The sequence below is a fragment of the Sorex fumeus genome, unplaced genomic scaffold, assembly GCF_029834395.1.
Source record: "Sorex fumeus unplaced genomic scaffold, SorFum_2.1 ptg000129l, whole genome shotgun sequence".
Taxonomy (NCBI): domain Eukaryota; kingdom Metazoa; phylum Chordata; class Mammalia; order Eulipotyphla; family Soricidae; genus Sorex; species Sorex fumeus.
In genome coordinates, this window is record NW_026606186.1 from 8684747 (window position 1) to 8702492 (window position 17746).

Below are 17746 nucleotides of genomic sequence, written 5' to 3' on the forward strand. Positions count from 1 at the left end.
TGAGTGTCCTGAGGAAGAGAGAGGTGCTGGGGGTGGGGGAAACCTGCTATTTCATGCATTTGTGTCTTTGTGGGGTTGGGGGCAGCCCCGTGCCTGACCCCAGCGTGCTCTCAATGCCGGTGCAGCCACAGCTGAAGCTTCCCTCTGAGGACCCCCGCCCCCTTTCCCCCCTCCATCGGGTTGAGTCTTCCGCCAGGACATCTGGAAATTTTCCAAGAAGCCAGAGCACAAACAGGCTTGTTTCTTGTTCCCAGGGAATGTGTTTCAGCTGGTACAGATGGCCGCTGGCCCCTCTGAAGACCATCCCTTCCCTCCATCCACCACCTGGAGCCTCCCCCCTGCCCCCCACCCCTGCCTCAAGCAGTCCTGGAGCCTTGGGAATCAATGGGCACAGCGCCCCCTTGGGGTGGGCAAAGCCTCTGGGGAGCACACAGTTGCTTGTCAACCCCCCCAGGGGGTCCTGGAATGACCCTCCCACAGGATTGTGACTACATCTTTTTTTTTTCCTTTTGGGCCACACCTGGCAATGCTTGGGGGTTACTCTGGACTCTGCACTCAGGAATTACTCGTGGCGGTGCTTGGGGGACCATACCTGCTATGCTATGGCTCCAGCCCCGTGACTCTGTCTTGAAGACTAGTTTACATTCCGTCTCTCCTGAGAAGTCTTTCCAGCTCTCGAGCCACCCCACCTTCTTTTTCCCGGACCCCTAATTCCTCCCCCTCCGCCTCATTTGGCCCCTCCCAGTCTGCTGCATGCTGGTTCCTTCTTTCTTCTCTCGTCTCGTTGTTTCATCGGCAGAGGCCTGATGGCTCTGCAGAGGCCCAGAACCCCGGCTAGGCATCTCTGCAGAAGCGCTGTTGGAAGTGGAGGCTGGAGACACAGGGAGAGGCCCAGGGAGCAGTGTCTGCCTCAGCCCAGTGGGGAGTTTGGACTGTTTGGGCCGCCCCATGCAGCCCTCCCTGGAGTGTTTCTTTCTCGTGTTGACAAAGAAGAAGGAAGCAGCCTGTTCTGTTGGGTCGCCTTCCGAGGGTGTTCCCACTCCAGGCTGGGAAACACAGCCCCTGAGGTGATCGGGGCAGGTCACTCTTTCCGGTGCTCAGGCAGTGTCCTTGTGGTGTGAGGGTCGGACCAAGTGGCAGGGTTTGCTGGCACAATAGGAAGGTGACGAGCGTGATGCTTCTGCCTGTGGCACTGAGGATAGCTCACCCAAGCCCAAGAAGGATACAGTGTGTGTGTGTGTGTGTGTGTGTGTGTGTGTGTGTGTGTGTGGTGTCTGGTGTCACTTCCTGAGACTGACAGGAAGAGAAGGTGCAGATGGAGGGAGAGGGGGTGCAGTACAGAGGCAGGGAGGGGTGGGCAGCCTCTTAGAGGGCCACCAGCGGGTCTTTTGGGACTGTGAATGTGCTTGGTAGTTTGTTGTTGTTGTTTGTTTGTTTTTGTTTTGTTTTTGCTTTTTGGGTCACACCTGATGATTCTCAGGAGTTATTCTTGGCTCTGCGCTCAGGGATTACTCCTGGTGGTGCTGGGGGGAACCATATGTGGTGCTAGGGATGAACCCGGGTTGGCTGCATGCAACACAAACACCCTCCCCGCTGTACTATCACTCCAGCTACCACGAATATGCTGGAATGTGGCGGGAATCCAGGGGAGCCCCCAAGAAGGGAGCAGGGGTGGGTGGGTCACCTTCATGGTAGAGAATGGAGGGGAGTGGTGGAGAAGGGATGAGGGGGACTTGGTCTAGGGTGACGACCTGAGCTGGGGCAGTGATGTAAGGCGAGGAAGAGACACGAAGGCTGAGGGGCACTCCTGTGTGAGCCGGGGAGACTTGGAGATGGAGTGGGTGCAGGGGTCAGGGAAGAGGAAGTGGGCACGTTTTAGCACAGGTACCTGGGGGCTTGGCCCTCACGGAGGAGACGGGAGGAGAGATGGATTTGGGGGTAGGAAGGCGGAGAGAGATGGGACGGGCAGGGAGAATCCCTTGGGTACCATGGACAGCTCCAAGGATATACAGTTGCTGTGGAATCAGCACAGTCTCTGTTCCTGACACCGTTTTGGCCTGCACGGGCTGGGCTGGGGTTCAGACACCTGACCTAAGGAAGCACCCCAGCAGGTTAGAAGCTTGCACTGTCTGAAATAAAGAGGAGGCCCCCCTTGGCTGCTAAAAAGGGTAGAACTCCCAGGGTGCATGACTTGCACATGACGAGACAATTTCTTTTTTTGAAGGGGTCATACCCAGCGATACTCAGAGGTTCCTCCTGGCTCTGCACTCAGGAATTACTCCTGGTGGTGCTCGGGGGACTATATGGGATACTGGGGATTGAACCCGGGTCAGCTGCATGCAAGGCAAACACCCTACCCGCTGTACTACTGCTCCAGTCCCACAAGACAGTTTGTTAATCCAGCAAGAAGTCTGGGGAGATGTGGAGGAAGAGGCCCCCCCCCCTTGCCACATCCCTGCTGTTTTCAGGGTTGGGGGCAGAAAGGGGCCATTCTCATCGCTATGCAGTCACTGGACTTTCCCAGGGGGCCCTGAGACACCTTCCTAGACCCACTTCCCAGGGTGAGAGGAGGGGTCCTTGACTCAGCATAAACATCTCAGGGGAGTGGGGACTCTTCAGGTATTGGGAGTGATCGGCAGATGCCAATGTCCACTGTGGGGGATGAGAGAAGCGACAGAGTGCATATGGACCCGTGAGGGCAGCGAGTCCAGTGACATGCCCAGCCTGTGCCTGGCACAGGATCAGGTGGCAGAAGGGCTCCCAGGGGAGGAGGGGGGCACTGGGGAACTATTCAATGGGCACAAAGCCTGGACTTGTGAAGATGGGGGTTGCTGGAGCTTGGACGGAAAGGAGAATGACTGTATCCCCCAAATGACCACAGTGGTAAAAACCTAAATGAAATGTCTGAAAAAATGAGATCATAAGAAAAGCAGTGATCAGTATCCTCAAGCCAAAGGCTCAGCCGCTCTCAGCATGAGGGGTTTTGGGGACCAGCAAGGTGTTTTTCAAAGGGACTGCTGCCTGGTGGGTGCCTGGATGTGAGGCGTCCACCATCAGATAGCGACGCCTCCCAGGGACCCGGTTCCCTAAAATCAGGGAGATCGTGCCTCCTCCATCGGAACAGGTGGCATTAGACTAGGTGGCATTAGACTGAGTGGCATCCTTAGAATTGGGGAGGTCGTGTATCCTCCATCAGACCAGGTGGCATTAGACTGGGTGACACTAGACCAGGTGGAATTCCTAGAATTATGGAGGTTGCACCTCCTCCATCAGATTGGGAGGCATCAGATAGGTGGCATCCTAGTGAATTGGGGAGATCGTGTCTCCTCCATCAGACCAGGTTGCATCAGACCTGGTGGTATCCCTAGAATGGGGTAGGTCGTGCCTCCTCCATCAAACTGGGTGACATCAGACCAGGTGGCATCTCTAGAATCAGGGAGCTGGTACCTCCTCTGTCATACTGGGTGGCATCATACCAGGTGGCACCCCTAGAACCAGGGAGGTCACGCCTCCTCCATCAGACCGGGCGGCATCCCTAGAATCGGGGAGGTCGCGCCTCCCTCCATCAAACTGGGTGGGGCATCAGACCAGGTGGCATCCTAGAATGGGGGGAGAGGGTGGTGCGTCCTCCATCAGAGCGGACATCTGGGGGTCAGGGAGGTGGGTCTCCGCCCAAGAGGCTCAGGCACGCCCTCCCTCCCGCTAGCTCTTTCCGTGCTCCCCTGCAGCCGCTTCCAACGAACTCCCGCACGCACCGAGCCGGCCGAGGGCGGGGCGAGGCCCGAGGGGGCGGGGCCTAGGCCCGGGCGGGGCGGGACCTAGACCCGGCCGGGGCGGGGCCAGAGGGGGCGGGGCCTAGGCCAGGGCGGGGCGGGGCCTAGGCCCGGGCGGGGCGGGACCTAGACCCGGTCGGGGCGGGGCCAGAGGGGGCGGGGCCTAGGCCCGGGCGGGGCGGGGCCTAGGCCCGGGCGGGGCGGGGCCTAGGCCCGGGCGGGGCGGGACCTAGACCCGGCCGGGGCGGGGCCAGAGGGGGCGGGGCCTAGGCCCGGGCGGGGCGGGACCTAGACCCGGGCGGGGCGGGGCCAGAGGGGGCGGGGCCGGCGGGCTCTGCCCTTCTCCGCGATGGCCGCCGCGGCCTCGGTGACCGGCGCGGTCACGTGGGCGCGCCCGCCTATGCGCTGGCGGCGGCCGCGATTGTCCCTGCCGGGCCGCCGTCGCGGCGGCGCGGGCGCCGGTCACCCGGAGCCCGGGCGAGCATGGCAACGGGCCGGGGCGGGCAGCGCGCGGCGGCGGCGGAGTGGCGGCGGCGGCGGCGGCGGCGCGGGGCGCGGGCGCGGGCGCGGGCGCGGGGCCTGACGCCATGCGGAGGGGCCGCTCGGGCCGGGCGGACGCGGGCGCGGCCGGAGAGCCCCTGGGCGCGGCGCGGGACGGGCGGCCGGCGCGGGCGGACGCGGGCGAGCCGGGACCCCCCGCCCGGGCCCCGCGCGGCGCCCAGTCGGCCCGGGGCGGCTCGCGCGCGCGCACGCGGGCCCGGGGCCGCGCGCGGGGGGACTGCGCCCCGCGGCCCGTCACCGTGGACAGCTCCAAGGCCAAGACGTCGCTGGAAGCCCTGAAGATCAGCCTCCGGCAGCTCAAGTGGAAGGAGGTGAGGCCCGGCCGCCCGGGGAGAGGCCCCGCCCACAGCCCCCCTCCCGGACCCGGGACCCCCGGGCCCCCCGCGCAGCCTGCCAGACCTAGGGTCCGGGTCACCTCCGCCAAGGAGGCCTCCGGGTTTCCCCCCGACACCACCCCCGACCTCCCCCCGCCACTCCCAGGTCGCCCCTCCGGCCAGGCCAGCAGCCTCTCCGCCCCCTCTCTCTAGATGCTTGTTCATAAGCCTGTCTTCTCTACCGGCGTGCGTTGCCCCAATCCCCCAGGACCCTGGGTCTCTCTCTCTGTCTCTCTCTCTGTCTCTCTCTCTCTCTCTCTCTCTCTCTCTGTCCTATCTCCCAGGACCCAGGGTCTCTCTGTCTCTCTCTCTTATCTCCCAGGACCTTGGCGCTCTCTCTCTCTCTCTCTCTCTCTCTCTCTCTCTCTCTCTGTCCTATCTCCTAGGACCCTGGGTCTCTCTCTCTCTCTCTCTCTCTCTCTCTCTCTCTCTCTCTCTCTCTCTGTCCTATCTCCCAGGACCCAGGGTCTCTCTGTCTCTCTCTCTTATCTCCCAGGACCTTGGCGCTCTGTCTCTCTCTCTCTCTCTCTCTCTCTCTCTCTCTCTCTCTCTCTGTCCTATCTCCTAGGACCCTGGGTCTCTCTCTCTCTCTCTCTCTCTCTCTCTCTCTCTCTCTCTGTCCTATCTCCTAGGACCCTGGGTCTCTCTCTCTCTCTCTCTCTCTCTCTGTCCTATCTCCTAGGACCCTGGGTCTCTCTCTCTCTCTCTCTCTCTCTCTCTCTCTCTCTCTCTCTCTCTCTGTCCTATCTCCCAGGACCCAGGGTCTCTCTGTCTCTCTCTCTTATCTCCCAGGACCTTGGCGCGCGCTCTCTCTCTCTCTCTCTCTGTCCTATCTCCTAGGACCCTGGGTCTCTCTCTCTCTCTCTCTCTCTCTCTCTCTCTCTCTGTCCTATCTCCTAGGACCCTGGGTCTCTCTCTCTCTCTCTCTCTCTCTCTCTCTCTGTCCTATCTCCCAGGACCCAGGGTCTCTCTGTCTCTCTCTCTTATCTCCCAGGACCTTGGCGCTCTCTCTCTCTCTCTCTCTCTCTCTCTGTCCTATCTCCTAGGACCCTGGGTCTCTCTCTCTCTCTCTCTCTCTCTCTCTCTGTCCTATCTCCTAGGACCCTGGGTCTCTCTCTCTCTCTCTCTCTCTCTCTCTGTCCTATCTCCTAGGACCCTGGGTCTCTCTCTCTCTCTCTCTCTCTCTGTCCTATCTCCCAGGACCCAGGGTCTCTCTGTCTCTCTCTCTTATCTCCCAGGACCTTGGCGCTCTCTCTCTCTCTCTCTCTCTCTGTCCTATCTCCTAGGACCCTGGGTCTCTCTCTCTCTCTCTCTCTCTCTCTCTCTCTCTCTCTCTCTGTCCTATCTCCTAGGACCCTGGGTCTCTGTCTCTCTCTCTCTCTTATCTCCCAGGACCTTGGCGCTCTCTCTCTCTCTCTCTCTCTCTCTCTCTCTCTCTCTCTGTCCTGTCTCCTAGGACCCTGGGTCTCACTCTCTCTCTCTAGTTCTCTCTGTCCTATCTCCCAGGACCCAGGGTCTCTCTGTCTCTCTCTCTCTTATCTCCCAGGACCTTGGCGCTCTCTCTCTCTCTCTCTCTCTCTCTCTCTCTCTCTCTCTGTCCTATCTCCCAGGACCCAGGGTCTCTCTGTCTCTCTCTCTTATCTCCCAGGACCTTGGCGCTCTCTCTCTCTCTCTCTCTCTCTGTCCTATCTCCTAGGACCCTGGGTCTCTCTCTCTCTCTCTCTCTCTCTCTCTCTCTCTCTCTCTCTGTCCTATCTCCTAGGACCCTGGGTCTCTGTCTCTCTCTCTCTCTTATCTCCCAGGACCTTGGCGCTCTCTCTCTCTCTCTCTCTCTCTCTCTCTCTCTGTCCTATCTCCTAGGACCCAGGGTCTCTCTGTCTCTCTCTCTTATCTCCCAGGACCTTGGCGCTCTCTCTCTCTCTCTCTCTCTCTGTCCTATCTCCTAGGACCCTGGGTCTCTCTCTCTCTCTCTCTCTCTCTCTGTCCTATCTCCTAGGACCCTGGGTCTCTGTCTCTCTCTCTCTCTTATCTCCCAGGACCTTGGCGCGCTCTCTCTCTCTCTCTCTCTCTCTCTCTCTCTCTGTCCTATCTTCTAGGACCCTGGGTCTCTCTCTCTCTAGTTCTCTCTGTCCTATCTCCTAGGACCCTGGGTCTCACTCTCTCTCTCTAGTTCTCTCTGTCCTATCTCCCAGGACCCAGGGTCTCTCTGTCTCTCTCTCTTATCTCCCAGGACCTTGGCGCTCTCTCTCTCTCTCTCTCTCTCTCTCTCTCTCTCTCTCTGTCCTATCTCCCAGGACCCAGGGTCTCTCTGTCTCTCTCTCTCTTATCTCCCAGGACCTTGGTGCTCTCTCTCTCTCTCTCTCTCTCTCTCTCTCTCTCTCTCTCTCTCTGTCCCGTCTCCCAGGACCCTGGCGCTCCCTCTCCTCTCCCTCCTCTCCCCCGAACCCCCTCTCCATATTTGCAAGCACAGTTTGTATTTGGGAAGCACAGCCTGGCCCCTGACACTTCACTGAGTGACCTTGGGCTAGTGGCATTTCTCCTGAGTCCCCTTCGCCCTCGGTCAGGGGCGGCTCAGATGCCCAGACCCCACCCATGCGGTACACTCCTCCCCCCTTGCAGGCGCGGGGCAGCTGGGGGGTGGGGTGTGTGTATGTGACTCATCTCCCCACCCTCGCCCTCCTCCGTGTGGCCCCGCATGCCAGCCAGCTTCCAGGGCCTGTCTGTGCTTGGCACAGCGCAGGTCGACAGGCCCGACACGGGGTTGTGTCTCTGGACTGCCCTCCGACCCAGTGGGGGCCGAGGAGTGCCCCGGTGTGTGTGTGTGGGGGGGGTGTCTGTCTCCGGCTCAGTTGGCACGAGCATTCTGGAGCGCCCGGAGCCGGGCGTGGGGCTTGTCTGCTGATTCCATCCTGGGTGCTGCCCCCACCCGCAGAGTCCCCCCGGGCCGGGGCACTGGCAGAGAGGTTCAGGGAGGGGTTCACAAGGTGGGCTCCACGCAGGGGGGTCAGTGAGGCTGGGGTGGGGCTGTAGCGGAGTCAGAATGAGGTAGGGTACGCTTCTAGGGGGGGCCTTGTCCTTGGATTCCGGGCACCGGGGTGCTCAGCCTGGGGGCTCGGGGTTCATGGGAGAAGAGGGAGGGAGGGGAGGTCCAGACCAGAGCTTGTAAGGTGCAAGGTCAAAACAACCCATCTGTGGGTGCCGTCCGGGAACCCTGACACCCAGCCAGAGTGCCAGACCCTGCTGCTGGGCCCGGGCAGAGAGGCGTGAGGTGGGCTGGAGCCAAGAGCTGAGTGGGGCGGGCGCTGGGCCGTGCCTCTTGCAGGCCCGGATGGGCTCGGGTCGGAGCTCGCCAAACCAGGGGGGCCTTTGCTGCCGCTTTCCCAAGTCTCTTCCCCGGGTGCCCGACGGCTGCTTTCTCTGTCTCTCCACCTCCTGCCCGCCCACAGGAGCACAGAGCTGTGCCCTCCACTGCCCATGGGGCCTTCAATGTCTGTCCCCCTCGCTAGACTGTGAGCCCCATGCGGGCAGGGCCTTGCTCTGGTCACAGCTGTACCCCCAGGAACGTGGCGCTCAGGAGTTGCTCAATAAATGCTGTCGAATGGTTGAATCCACCGTCGTGAGTGTCTCTCTCTCTCTCTCTCTCTCTCCCTCTCTCTCTCTTTCTCTCTCTCTGGGAAGCTGTTCAGGCTGTGGGAACGTCGTCCGGCTGCTGGTGTGACTGCCGTGGAGGTGTAGTGGCCGCGAGCTGAGATGTGGCGGCAGGGACCGAGCCGGCGTCTGTCCACCAGGGGCTCTGCCCACTTCCATCTGCCTGGTTCTGAGGCTGGGCCATGGGCCGGGTGTGCACCAGCCTGCAGGAACTGGGCATTTTTGGGGGGCGTCACCGCAGACTCCGGGAGTTCTTTCCTGTGCCAGCTATGGGGCTTTGGTTTGTGACTTCCACTCGGGTTGTCTGTCTGGGCCGGGTGCAGGGGTGGGCGGGGCAGGGCTGGTGCAGGGGCTTCCACATACCAGGAGGCAGTCGGGTTGTGCACAGACCCTGCCGTGGGGCCTGGCACGCAAGCAGCCCGGGTTCAATCCCCCCCCCCCCCAGCACCCCATTGCATCCCCCGAGCACCGTCAGGAGTGATCCCTAAGTGCAGAGCCCAGAGTAAGCCCTGAGCACCGTTGGGTGTGATCCCTCCCCCCCAACAAACTGGACAAACCATACTCTGCTGAGCCCTGGGGGATGGGCAGCTTCTAGCACAAGCATCCCCCTTGGTCCGTCTGGAGCAAATGTTGTCCTTCCTCATCAGATGTGTAAGTGGCGACGCTCATTCTGGCTTCTGTCTTTATGGTGGTGGTGGTGGCGGCCACTCCCAGGATTTGGGGGATTTGGGGGATTTGGGCCACGTCCTGTATGCTGGGTGTGTGTGTGCGTGTACGCGTGTGGGTGTGGGGGTGACACAGGACCAAAATTCGCACCTGGGCCTCACACAGGCAGAACCTGGGCACTAAGCCCCGGGCCACATGCCCAGCCCTGCTTTAATACATCTGAGAGCATAATTTACTTGTAGTAGTAAGACTCGTACACGATTCTCGCTCACGCTGCAGGAAGACTTTGCTGCTAGGCGTGTGATCCTGTGAGAGCGGGAGTTGGGGGGGGCGTTTGTTAAACCTCTAGCAGTGACAGCTCACCCATCATCCTGACGCCCTAGAGCATGGAGGGCTTTTTTTTGGTTTTTGTTTTTTTTTGCAGGGGACATACCTGGTCTGGCTCTGCACTCAGGGATCACTCCTTGGCGGTGCCCAGGGAACCATTTGCAATGCCAGAGATGGAACCCAGGTGGGCTGTGTGCAAGGCCAGTGCTGTACCTGCCGGCTTATCTCTCTGGCCCCTCCTGAGGGAGTTTGAGTCCTGCCAAACTAACGACCATGCCGCGTCCATTTGTGCCTTCAGCAGTGATTATGTTATTCTCAGTCACCGCTCTGGAGTCGACCGATCTCACGATGCGTCGCAGTGCCACGTAAACCCAATGCTTGCCACCGTCCCTGCGGGATGCCGGCCATGCCCCTCCCTCATGCCCTGCACCCGTGTCTGGAGCCATGGGAGGAGGTTGCCCAGTGTGCTGCTGCTCTGGGATCCCCGGAAGGGGCTGACCCCCAGGTTCTCACACCCGAGTGGGTACTCTGGGCCTGCTCCCAGGAGAACATCATGAGGGGCAGCTTGGAGGCAGCACTGAGCCCAGCCAAAGGGACGGCCCCCTGCTGCCCCCTCTCTCCCCCCCGCCCCTCCTCCACCCACTTGTAATGGCAAGGACAATGACAGGACCCCAGGGAGCAACACCAGGCCACCCCCCTCAATGCTTTAGTGCCTGGGTTCTCCCTGCTGCCCTCCAGATCACCGTGTCTCGGTTTCTGGTGTGAGCTCAGGGGCACAGAAGCCAACTTGTCTCAGGGCACTTAGCAGGGAGTGGACCAGCATTGGGAGTGAGCTCTGGGCCCAGGGCGACCTTGAGTGCTGTTCCCCGCCCCTTCTCCTCCCCTGCCTGGATGGTGGGAAACAAGGGCCAGGGGAGAGAGGGGGGCCCACTGCAGCCTTGCCCTGCAGAGACCCGCGAGCCCGCCCACACTTCCCGTCCACACCCTGCAAACCACCCCCAGCTGGCCCGGGGCTTGGTCCTGGCCCTTTTGCCCACTTCACTGTGCCCGCAGTTAAAGTGCTCAGGAGCAGAGTCCCCCTGCTGACGCTGCCTCTGGAATGGCGCTGTGCTTTGCACCCAGGAGCCGTGGGTCCTCTGTCTGTGGGCGCCCGGCGCGGTCTCCTGGAGGCTCATTAGGGAGAGGCTCGGGGGACAGGCGCCATGGAGAGCAGCTGCCGTCCTCGCCCTCCGCCCCCGGGGAGCAGGTCGCACACGTGCGGTGGTGTCATGGACACTGCGGGCATGGCGGCGAGGACACTGGCAGACGGACCTCTCTGGGCCAGAAAGCGTTGGCAGCAACCCCGGCTCATGATCCCAGAGACCCCCAGCCCCGTGGGGGTTTGCCCGGAAATGTGCCTGCCTAGCTCAGCGGGGACCCACTCAGGAAGTCACCCGCCCGGCGCGACGGGGACTGCCGGCCCTCCATGCGCGTGAGAAGGATGCGGGCCTTTGCGGCTGAGCCTTCTGCTTTGGACCCGTGGGGCAGCACCCTGGATGCGGCCAGCAGCTCTGGTGCGAGGGGAGGAAACTGAGGCTGAGGGCCACACTGGTGACATGTGGCAGCACCATTCAGGGCCTGGGCCCTGATACAGAGAGTCACAGACACAGAGAGACCTGTCAGGGTTCAGACACTCAGGCCAGTCCCTTTGCTGTCTTCTCATTCTCAGGCCGCAGTGGACCCGCTGGACACCAGGGGGCCATATTGCTCTGAGACTATAAATTACTGCCTGGTGAAGTCCACTGTGCCTGACTGGGCACCTTTGGGGCAGGCGTCTTCCAGACCCGCTGTGGGGGTCACTGGGCTCAGGCTGAAACCCTGGGTGGGGGGTTGAGCCCCCGGCATCCCCGGCATTCCCTGGGCCAGTGAGAGCACGGCGATGTGCTTTCCAATCAGGGAAAATGGCATAACACCAAGGGCACTTCCTCCCTGCCCCATCAGAAACCCGCCCTCCACAGAAAGCGTGCTGATGGCCTCACCCCTTTTGCAAGCTTGTCATCCCATTGAAGTCACAAATTATTGCCACTCTTCTTTGAATGATGCAGTGTGGGTGCCGACTTCATGAATTCACACAGATCTTTGGTTTGGGGGAACCACAGCACCAGCAGTGCTCAGGGCTTACTCCTAGCGGGGCTCGGGGTAGCACGGTGGAGCATGGGGGGCCCTGGGATTGGACCCCGGGTTGGCTGCGTGTGAGGCGGGTGCCCTCCCTGCTGTCCTGTCTCTCCGGCCCCCACATGGATTCCTTAAAAAGGCAGTTCCCAGGCTCACTTACAGGTTCTGTCACTTCCAGATTAAAGGAGTATATGGTGTGTGTCTTCTGGAAGTGGGTGCTCTGATGGGCGGAACCCGATTTCCGTCAAGGTTATTATTCTCTGATGAAAATGGCCTCCGTGTGGGTTTTGTAGTGGCCGAAGTCGATGGTGAAATCTCAAGCACACATTTTCTTTTTTTTTCTGTTTTTTTTTGGGGGGGAGGGGGGGATGTCACACCTGATGATGCGCAGGGCTTCCTCCTGGATCTGCACTCAGAACTTACCCCTGGGCACCGTATAGGATGCCGAGGATCGAACCCAGGTTGGCCACGTGCGAGGCAAACACCCTTGGAGAGAACAGAGAGACAGAGATAGAAACAGAGATAGATGTACTATTCACTCCGGCCCCTGCACATTTTCTTTTTCGAGCAGACCTGTTCCTCAAAAAAAGAACACAAGGATTCTGCAGAGCTACCAGCCTCTCCAGGTGTCCCTCACAGAGGGAGCACATGTTCCCTCTGTGCCCTGGATTTATTGGTACAGACTTTGAATTCAGAGAGATGTGTGGCAAACCCAGCCCCCTGGTGACTTTGGTGGCTGGCGTACAGAGCCACTGAGGGCCCGGGTCCGCATGCACCGCCCCGTGGAACAGTAGTGAGTCCCCGTGGGCTGCCGGCGAGGTGCCTCCCTGCCTTTCCTTCCCGAGCGTTTGTCTCGAAGCTGGTTTCCAGGGCATGCAGTTGCCCACCTAACCCTCTGTCCACCGGGTCATGCAGACATGGGCTGTCCCACCGATTGTCTTTGTTTGAAACTAGAATGATAGATTGTCGCATTGTGCCTGGGTTCCTGGCTAAGCGCCAGGGCCCTCTCCTGGCCTCCATTCCCAGAATTTGGGGATCGCCCAGTGTGGGGCCCTGCCCAGGCTCCTGGGACCCGCCCCTCAACTGAGCCAGTCAAGTGGCTGATAAATGGCAACATAGTTTCATCTGGTTTAAAAGTTACTGAAACAACTCTGCCTCCAAGTGCTTTTTTGTTTTTAAAGGCAGTTATACTTCGAAGCTTTTGTGAATTGAACTTTCTTTTTAAAAAAAACACGTTTTTTGGGGGGGGGGGCTGGAGCAATAGCACAGCAGGGAGGGCGTTTGCCTTGCATGCGGCAGACCCGGGTTTGATTCCTAGCATCTCATATGGTCCCCTGAGCACTGCCAGGGGTAATTCCTGAGTGCAGTGCCAGGAGTAACCCCAGTGCATTGCTGGGTGTGACCCAAAAAGCAAAAAAAAAAAAAAAAAAAAAAAAAATAAAGGGTGTTTTTTGGAGGGCCACCTCTGGTGAGGTGACTCCTGGCTCTGACTCAGGAATCACCCGTGACGGTGCTCCGGGGGAACCATACGGCTTGCCAGGGGTCGGACCTAGCGGCGTGCCAGGCAAGCGCCCCTCCCTGCCAGACTGTCTCCCTGGACCCTGTAAAGTGAGTCTCTTCATCTTTATCTCAGACTCGCTGCTTTTGTACTTTGGTGCTGTGATTCTGTAATCACCGGGGACAGGGACTGACTTGAGTTATCTGAGTGACAACTGTATCTCGACTCTCACAGGGCTGAGGGACAAGAGCTGTGCGGGAAGCAGGGAGGTTGGGGTGGGCGAGTGTGCAGGCGTGGCCTGGGGGTGGTGTCCTGAGTTCTGGTCTCCCCTGCGCTTTCTCTGGACCCTGGGGAGACCAGAACTCAGCATGGCTTTGCATCGGGGTGTCTGGGACCCTGCATGACTGCTGTGACCAGGAAAAGTAGGAAGTGGAGGAGAGGCAGGCTTTGCCCAGCCCTGAGGACGTAGGTGAGGTCCGACCTCTCCTGGATGGGTTCCGGGGTGCCTCTGTGTTTGCTGGCTTCTGCTTATTGGCCACTCCTGCAGGTGTCCAGGGGCTACTCCTGGCTCTGTGCTGGGGGAGGGGTGCGGACGGGGGCTGGTTCTTTGTCCCTGCGGAGCTCAGAGGGACCATGACAAACCCTGGCCTGCTGCTTGCCTGGGGTGCGATGCACTCAGTCCTCTGAGCTTCTGGGCCATCTGGATTTGGTTTCATAGCAGAGGATGGGCAGACACAAATTCTGGGTGCCTGTGTTGGAGTGTCTCGAGGGCCTGGTGGCACCCCCTCCGCTGCCCCCAGCAGTCACATCCCCAAGATTCCTCCATAGAGGTCTTGCTGGTCATGATTGTGATTGAACAACCCCCCTCCCCCACATCATACCAAAGTGTCAGTGCCCAGAGCTGCCTTCACGGCCACTGCCTATGCGTCTGTTTCCCGGACTGTTTCTTTATTTTTTCTTTTTGGGTCACAACCAGCAGTGCTCAGGGGTTACTCCTGGCTCTGCACTCAGGAATTACTCCTGGCGATGCTCAGGGGACCATATGGGATGCTGGAAATTGAACCCGGGTCGTCCGCATGCAAGGCAGATGCCCTACCCACTGTGCTATCGCTCCAGCCCTCCCGGGGTGTTTCTTCAACCCCAGCTGGCTCAGTTCCCAGATTGCTTCCTGGCAGGTGGATCTGTTTCCATGTCCCTCGGGGAGCACCTCCTTCTCCCAGCAGGGACCCAGGAACCGGCATTTGTCTCGGCTCCGACTGGCCGGGGCCACGTGTATGTCCCCTGCTTGGAGCGAGCTTTCCTTGTCTCGGGTCAGAACTCTCGGGTTTATACTGGGGCTTAAAAGAGCAACCGTTGGAGGATTACTCCGTAGCTTAGTGGCCAGTTGGGCATTCTAGAGGAAAGGGCAGCTCAGATAGAGAAGGGAACACCAAATAAAGGGTGTTTGGAGGTCCCTCCCAGGAGGGATGGGAGATGCATGTCGAAAGTGGACTATGGACTGAACATGTTTGCCACTCAATGCCTCTTTTGCAGACCACAACACCCAAAAGGAGAGAGAGAACACAGGGGATTGCCCTGCCACAGAGGCAGGGGGGGATGGGGGGATGGGGGTGGGGGGGACATTATCCATGGTGGTGGAAAATGGGCACTGGTGGAGGGATGGGTATCTGATCATTGTATAATTGAAACCCAAGCACAAAAAATTGTAAATCTACAACTGTACCTCATGGTGTTTCACTAATAAAAAAAAAAAAAGAATTAATCAAAAAAAAAAAAAAAAGAGCAACGACAGAAACTTGACCGCCTTAGCCAACATCCCAAACTATGCAAAAAATCATGTAGTTCCCAGGAGAGGAGAAACCCCAGAAACTCCCCCCCCCCCCCCATTCCTGTTGCCCCCGCCCATCTCAGTTTGGGGCTCCCAGATGTGTGTTCTTGGGCTCTTCTCCCTGGCCAGCACACTGTCCGGAGACTCTGGGGGCACAGAAGTGCTTGTTCTCCCCGGGGTGGGGGTGGAGAGTGCTCGGTGAGGACCAAGGCGGCTCAGCCTCGGGGCTCTCAGCCACCCAGGCGTCTGGCTCCACGCCTTTTCTGGGGAGTCCCTGCGGGGTGCAGGGAAGTGCATGTGGGAACTGGGGTGCCGGCTGGCTCCCCTTCCCGGGACGACAGCCTAGCCCAGCCTCCGCTCTTGGAAGCCACTGGGGCGGCAGGTGGGAAGTGAGCTCAGAGCCCAGCGGGTGGAGAGAGGCAAGAAGGCAGGGGGAGCGTGCCCAAATGCGGGCATGAAGGGCTTTCCCTGCGGCTCTGCACTACAGCCCAGGGCAGCCGCCGCCGAGCAGGGCCTCATGGACAGGTTCCCACTCTGAAGTGGGAACCTGCCACCCACTGGCCCACTCACCGCATCTTGGGTCAGCGGCTGTCGTTGCCACTAGATTACCCTTGGCTGGTCCAGGGAAAGGTGCAGTGGGCAATGCTCATCATGAAACATTTACTGGTGGAAATGCTACAGGGACCTGGCAAGTGATGCGGGCAAGGCCCCAAGTTGATCCCTGGCATCTACTGGGAGGAGCCCTGCTGGTCTGAGCACTTACTGACTGGCAGGTCCAGCATCTCCAGGAGTGACCCCTTGGCTCTGGAGTACGGCTGGGGTGGTTCCTGGCCCTTGGGGAACCACACCTGACTGCTTAGGATTTACTCCTTGGTCAGTGCTCAGGGGGACCATATCTGGCACCAGGGATCAAACTTACAAAGCAGTTGCCTTATCCCCCACCTCCCCAAAATACCTACATAAAGATAAATTCCACGGAATGTTGGATCAAAGCACACCTGCATTGTAGCCCGTGGTTTTTAATCACACTGTTTGGAGAGGGTGCCCCCTCTTGCTTCTTGCTCATCTTCTGAACCTTTGCCAAAGTGATAAGGGAAAAAAAAATACATTCTTTTAATTTGCATTTCTCTGCTCGTTGACAAGGTTGTGCTTTGCTGGTGTAGGTTTTATTAGTTAACTTACTATTCCATTTGTGAAATGTCTAAATGTATTCTTGTTTATTATCTTGCTCATTTTTATGCTTTTTCTTACTGGTTTGTAAATATTCCAAATAGCTGCCTTTAGCTCCATAAATCTTTTCCTCCGGTTGACTGTTGAAACAGCCAGTAATCGTTTGTCTCGCGTTAGCTACATTACTATAATAAAGAGGTTTCCCTTCACCTCAGACAGTCACTGTGCACGAGCGTTTAAGCTGTTCCAACTCCCTCACCCTGCCGAGACTAGTGCTCCAATGACCACACCTCTCATCCCAATAAATAGGACTTCCCTGAGCCCTCAGACACGAGTGTTGACAGAAATCAGTCAGGACAGGTGGAACTTTGAGATTGGTTCTTTCACCAGTCACACCAGTGATGCTCATACATTGCTTAAGACGTTAGAAACGGTTAAAAGAAGAAGAAGAAATGAATCAGTATGACCCCACCATGGAGATGCAGTGAGCGTTTTCATTTTGATGCATTTCCTTTCTATCTTTCTTCCAGACCCAAGCGTTTATGTTTTACAAAGCCAGTGTAATTATGTTAATATTTTACAAAACTGACATGACTGGATTCTGTAAACATGAGTGCTCATGTTATAATTGAAATATTTTTCCACATCACGCTAACTTTTCAGAGGTGTCACTTTAATTGCTGGAGAATATCTTCTTCAGTGGCATATCTCATTATTTATTTTCATGTATTTAAATGCTTAGATTTCGCACTCTATGAAAAATACTTTCTGCAACCCCCCCCCCCCCCGCCTCGTATTATTTTTTAAAACAAGCTTCTGGAAATAAAATAATTGAGTTACAGAGCATGCAGATTTTCACGCGTTTGGAATATACTGGCAAATTGCTTTCTCGTTAAGTGTTGCAAAGAGTCGTAAAGCATTTTGTAAAGAGTTGTCACTGCTCGTGAAGAGTTGTCACTGCTGGCGTGGGAGGCGAGGCACTCGTCTTGCAAGCATCGGGGCCCTCATTTGATGCCTGGCACCACCTGGTCTCCTAGCCCTGCTGGGAGTGGCCCCTGAGCACAGAGCCAGGATGGGCCTTTGAGCACCTCTGGATGTAGCTTCCCCAGAAAATAAAAGGCAAAAAAGAGTTGTGCCAATTTCTTTTCTTTTTTTAATTATTTTTTAATTTTTGTGCCACACCAGATGATGCTCAGGGGTTACTCCTGGCTCTTCTCTCAGGAATCACTCCTGGCGGTGCTCGGGGGACCATAGGGGATGCTGGGGATCAAATCCAGGTTGACCGTGCAAGGCAAGTGCCGCCTGCTCCCCTCCCCCTGCCCCCCGCCCTGTACTCTCTCTCCAGGCGGGAGTCATAGCAATTTCTACTCCTGTATAGAAAAGTCCCTTTAAGTACTTCTTTTCTGCTTTTTAGGTCACACCCAGCGATGCTCAGGGGTTACTCCTGGCTCATGCACTCGGGAATTACTCCCGGAGGTGCTCGGGGGACCGTGTGGGATGCTGGGGATCAAACCCGGCTTGGCTGCATGCAAGGCAAATGCCCTACCCGCTGTACTATTGTTCCAGTCCCAGTACTTCTAAAGAATATAATGATGGATATTAGAGTCTCCCTGGCTTTACTGGGGGCTAATTTCAGTGACTAGGGCCTGGATCTGAGCCGGGCATTTCCAGGAGTGCATTTGGGTGTAGCCCTATGTCTCAATCATTCAAAACAGTCTCATCAGAGTGTAAAATTTCTAAATAATGT

The 17746-nt window shown here is 58.1% G+C and overlaps 1 protein-coding gene across 1 annotated transcript in view; it reads left to right on the forward strand.

Annotated features, from left to right (window-relative positions):
- The first annotated feature begins 4360 nt into the window (after nucleotides 1–4360).
- The window catches only part of TTLL11 (tubulin tyrosine ligase like 11), a 203158-nt gene continuing 189772 nt past the window's right edge, over nucleotides 4361–17746 (forward strand). The window contains exon 1 of the mRNA XM_056138582.1: nucleotides 4361–4645. Within this exon, the coding sequence (XP_055994557.1) occupies nucleotides 4361–4645 (285 nt within the window). The remainder of the gene's footprint in view (nucleotides 4646–17746) is intronic.